Genomic DNA, 5,008 nt, shown 5'->3' with positions numbered 1-5,008 from the left:
TTATTTGATTTTATTCTTTGTAAAATGAAGTAAGCAATTCACGGTAGAGTACTTCTATTGTTTCTTACAATAGAAATTCAGAGTTGGTTTGGTAAATACAAATCCATTAAGGGAACCTCAGAAAAAATCTCACAACCTTTTATGTATAGAATCAAAACGTGAAATACTTTCAGGGGTTCTCTTCTACATGATATTAAATTTAAATAAATTAGAAGAAATGACTGTAATTTTATATAAACGTCAAGTACAATTATTCTCCCTTCTTATTTTTTGGTGATAATGAAAAAAATTACTCAACTTTTCTATCCCTCATGAATTTATGTTTTGTTCTTCAAAGGTCTTATTTTATTTTATAAATGTAATTTTTCAAACCTAGTTTTACAAGGAAATTAGGTAGAGGAAAATAAAATGAAATCCGTTCGTATAATTAAATAAAATATATTATGTTTATCGAAAAAGTCTCAACTTGCAACTACTTCAAAATCATGGATTTTAAGGTATCTAGAATTATTATATGTTTATTATAATTAAAATCTACTCTGAAATTTAACAATTTCTTAACAGCCTTTATAACAACGGTTCATGGTGGACCTCAATATATAAATCAATATATATGAATCAGTTGGAATGAGCAAGAAAAAAGCTTATCATTTCAATTCTGTTTATAGAGGCATCAATAGTGAAAACTAATGAAATTAAAACTTCTAAATAAAAACTATCAATAATTTAACAAGAAAACTGTAGAATTAAATTAGAAGAAGTCGGCTTGACCACGTGAGACAGGAGCAGAGGGTGGTGGTGGTGGAGAGGACAGATTGATTTGTTGTAGGCCTTCAGGCCCATTGGATTCAAGGACGCTGTTATTGTTATTATTGTTGTTATTACTTTTTTCATTTGGGTTGTTGGAATTATTGGAAGCATTTGAACTCTGGAAGAGAGACGCTGTCTGTCCAGGGATGATCGTCATAGTTCTGTAAAAAAATAAAAAAAGACATATAAAAAACCTTAAAATTAAAGTACAGATATATATATTAGAACCTCATTGATATGATATATTCATTAACCAATTCAATTTGGACGATTTTTGATTAATTGGTAATTGGCTATTTTTTTATTTATTACCGACAATTATAAGCAGGATTCAATTTAAAATCAACAATTATTAATAATTATTGAAACCTTGAAACACTAAACATGGTTGGTTTAAATATTATTTTTGACCCAAGATCGTCTTTGTTTTAACCCTCAATCTTTCTGTTGAAAAACAAAACAAGAAAAGAGTCAGTTAACAGCTATCCAATTCTTTCTATCTGTGGAATTATTCTACATTTACTAGTAGGGAATTGAAAGCACAATTGAACAAATGATAATTCGAGTTAAATCAAGTTTACTTAAAAAACACAGATGAAGGAAAATAACGGGGATAAATGGACAGGTTACAAAAAAAGAGTAATTTTAATTTTAGTAGGATTCACTGTAATAATTTTCTTTTTTGAAAATTAATGATAATTAATTTTCAATAACTAAAAACTTGTAAAAATTCATATGTTAGCCCACAATAGCTATTAATAAAATAAAAATGATTTTCAAAATTTTAGAGAATTATCTGCTCGGCTCTATTGATGAATATATGTATATAGCTACCAAATGACTATGTTTGGGATTTTGTTTGATTAATTGTTATTGAGATATCATGTGTTAGTTTGAAAACTATAAATACATAATGGGTATGGTATCGATCACATATCGGTTTGGACATACACATATGTATCCTAGGCTATTGCAATGAAAGCATTACCCATTCAATTCTCCCTGGAGCTCTTGCATGGTTTGATGACATCCAGCATAATATTTACATTGAGCCTCAACAAAGTCTTGAAGATAGCGGAGATGATGCGTTTGAACAACAGAAAGACCCTCCATTAGTTTTTTTGTCAACTCGACTTGCATGTCATAGTCTCTTTGAGCAGTACGGAGTTCACTCTCAGCCTGAATGAGGAGGATAAAAGTAAGAACGTTGCATTAAATAAAATTATGATTAGGGAATGATTTTAAGGGCGTAATTAAAAAGAAAAATACTAATATGGTTTAATTTGTCAACTCTCAATCCATATTTGGTAATATGAAATATATATTATTTTCTTTGACAAATATTAAAATTATTGAGGATCAACTATTTGGTGGTGTGATCTAAAATGATTAATTGTGCAATAAGAACATATTATTAAGAATAAGTAGTAGAGGAGATGAGGGTCCAGGATCTTGTTTCAATGACGATTTCTTCCTTGGATTTAGCTCTCTTAGTGTTATCACTAAACAAAAACACGGCAATAATAATATTTAAATATAAAGAGATTAAAAAAATAATAGTCTAATTGCAACTGTGACAAGTACCCCAATTTATCTCATAATTTAATCTTCTGATAAAATTACTAAAGTAATATAGAAATCGTAGGATTATAGCAACAACACCTATTTTCAATGAAGATTAAAGTTAAAGATAAGTATGTATTTTTGTCGAGCAAAGTTTCATGATGTGTTGAGAGTTTTTGTGGATATTTACAGGGTTATTACGAGGGTTTTCATGCAGAAAATTAAAAGCCTGTACCTGTTCTAGAAGTGCTCTTGGATCAATTCCATCTTTCTATTGGGTAAAAATTTTATTGAGAAAAAAATATAGATACATTAAAGATATTTGTGTTTAAAGGCTTAATATTTAAAGTCTAATAATATGATAAATGAGATGACTGTGAGATACGGAACAAAATTAAAATTTTGATATGAAGAATCGTACGCAGTCTTACCTGTGTCTGAATCGTCATTCCTCGACATTTTCTCACTTTATTCTTCGAAGCATCTAAATCCAATCGTTTATTTTCCAGGACTTTTCTAGATCTTATTATGTTCTTCATATCATCGTCAAGAAAGTTTTGCAGAGGAGCAATGAGGCCCGTATGTCCTCCACGAATGTATTCCCTTTCAATTTCTCCCAGACTTTTTTCTGTTTGTCCAACACGGATTAAAGCAGAACCATATGGGGTCTCTGCTCCAAACTCATTCCCTGCTTCAATCATATCTGTTCCAAGGTACTCCAGATTACTAAGTCGGGTATTGGTGATTCCGATTTTATCCACAGGAACGTTTTCAAACATGAATGTCTCAAGTCTGGCGGCTAATTAGGAGGATTAAAATGTTATTTTTGAGTGCTAATAAATATATATGTTATGTCTAATTGAACCTGGATTTGGTATTAGAACGGCCTCAGTATCACGAATTATCTTCTCAGAATATCCTTTGGTTACGTCTGTTTGTTTTGAGAGTAACTCATAAAAGGGATCGTTCTCAGTCCGCTCTGCTTTACCTAATTTCTCTTCTGTAAATTGTTTTGCACGAGTCAACATGGTGTTGGCCTCATCTGTGATGTGTGAATCCTTTAAACAGTGAATTTGGTCAATTTATAGATATGTATATGAAAAGTGAATACTTACTTGAACGGCTTTGGTAAGGAAGGATCCAGCATCTCCCATGGCTCGATAAATGTTTTCCATTATAGATCAATGATTTTAAATAGATCTTCAAGGATGGTTCAATATATTAGTCAAAATAGCAGCTGACTCTATTATATGTCACAATTAGGATCCAATTTTTTTTAATCACGTAATATCTATCCTTTGTAGAAATGATTGATTTTAGATAATTTCTTAGCTCACATCAAGTGAAGCTTCCTATGGTATATCAAAGAAATATTCAACTGCTTTCTCAATCACAATGGCCTTTTTTCTCCTCGCCTTCTAGAAAGGGAGAGCAAAAAAGAGTAGAAAAAAGAGGAAAGAGAAGAAACTGTCTTAGGAACATAGTTATGAGTATTCAGATACTACTATTTTAGACATGAGTTACTTTATATATCACATTCAATAGCTGTCCAATTATGAAATGATTGTAGTAACACTGTTTTTTACTTTAAATGGTTTTCGTTTTTATAAATAATCTTCCTTCTTCGTTAAAAAAAGGTGGCACTGAGTGCTTCTCAAAAAATACTTAATTAGAGAGGGTAGGCGAATCTCATGACATGCATTTCTAATCCATCAAATCTCCCGGTGTATATAATATTTTCTATATTGCATGAATTCTTAATGCTTAAGTATTGATCCCCCCTCTCTTCCAAATACATATACCCCCAATCTAATTATACAATGAGATAGCAGCGTTAATTTCGTCAGCTATGACTAAACAAAGTGTTTTTTTGCATGGCGATTATGAGTCGAAACTTAAATAAAACCTATAAATATATATTTGACGTAATAAGGACAAAGACAAATGTGGATAGTTTATTTACTCCCTTGACTTATGAGTCATGCATATATATTCCAAGATTAATCATCCGATTCGTTGCTTTTCTATGAAACCTCTGTTTTATCTATATTACGAAGGCAAAGTTTATCTGTATGTCGGTATGAAAGACAGTCATAGAGTGCACTGTACATAGTGCTCCCTAAGATATATCATATACCAGTACGGTATCAAGAAGGAAAAAGGGAGTATAAAATGAATTAAATCTCGCTGGAGTTTAGTTCAACTCATATTAAAAAAGAAAAAAAAAAGCGGGAAGTACTGTATATAAAATTTAAAAAAGTTAATGTGACTTTAGTTGAGGCTCAGCAACGAACAGCAGTACTCTCTGGCTAATCAAATCATACTAAAAAAAATAACACGCGATTTTTTTATATCCTTAATGAGGGAACCTCTAGGTATTGAGTGAGAAGCTGATAGTGATGAGAGTACTCACAGTATACACAAACTTTGACACTGTAAGGGTCTTATGATTTTGATAAGGATAAAAAGTAAGCTCTTGCTCTAAAACCACCCTAATTGGATGTCTGACAAATTGTTGAGTTGATTGGAGGCGTGAAACGCGTCAATTTTTTCATTTAATAACTCCAATTATTTACTGCATCTTTCTTCAGAAGATGCGAAATTTGTATTTCACCTTTTGTAAGATTAAAAAGTG

The 5,008-nt window shown here is 31.1% G+C and overlaps 1 protein-coding gene across 2 annotated transcripts; it reads right to left on the bottom strand.

Annotated features, from left to right (window-relative positions):
* Positions 1-500: 500 nt before the first annotated feature.
* LOC121130925 (endophilin-B1) lies at positions 501-4,298 on the bottom strand. 2 transcript variants are annotated; one of them, XM_040726553.2, is made up of 6 exons: positions 3,489-3,784; positions 3,239-3,431; positions 2,805-3,172; positions 2,609-2,644; positions 1,799-1,989; positions 501-971 (listed from the first exon to the last, which is right to left on the bottom strand). In XM_040726553.2, the coding sequence occupies exons 1-6, from the start codon at positions 3,546-3,548 to the stop codon at positions 752-754; spliced, it is 1,068 nt and encodes a 355-aa protein (XP_040582487.1). In that variant the 5' UTR covers positions 3,549-3,784; the 3' UTR covers positions 501-751. The 2 variants fall into 2 exon arrangements, with proteins under 2 accessions (XP_040582487.1, XP_040582495.1); XM_040726561.2 differs by lacking the exon at positions 2,609-2,644 and having other exon boundaries at positions 3,489-4,298.
* Positions 4,299-5,008: the final 710 nt, after the last annotated feature.

This window comes from Lepeophtheirus salmonis, chromosome 1 (assembly GCF_016086655.4).
Source record: "Lepeophtheirus salmonis chromosome 1, UVic_Lsal_1.4, whole genome shotgun sequence".
In the NCBI taxonomy this organism is placed as follows: Eukaryota; Metazoa; Arthropoda; class Copepoda; order Siphonostomatoida; family Caligidae; genus Lepeophtheirus; species Lepeophtheirus salmonis.
This window is presented reverse-complemented; position numbering and strand designations above follow the sequence as displayed.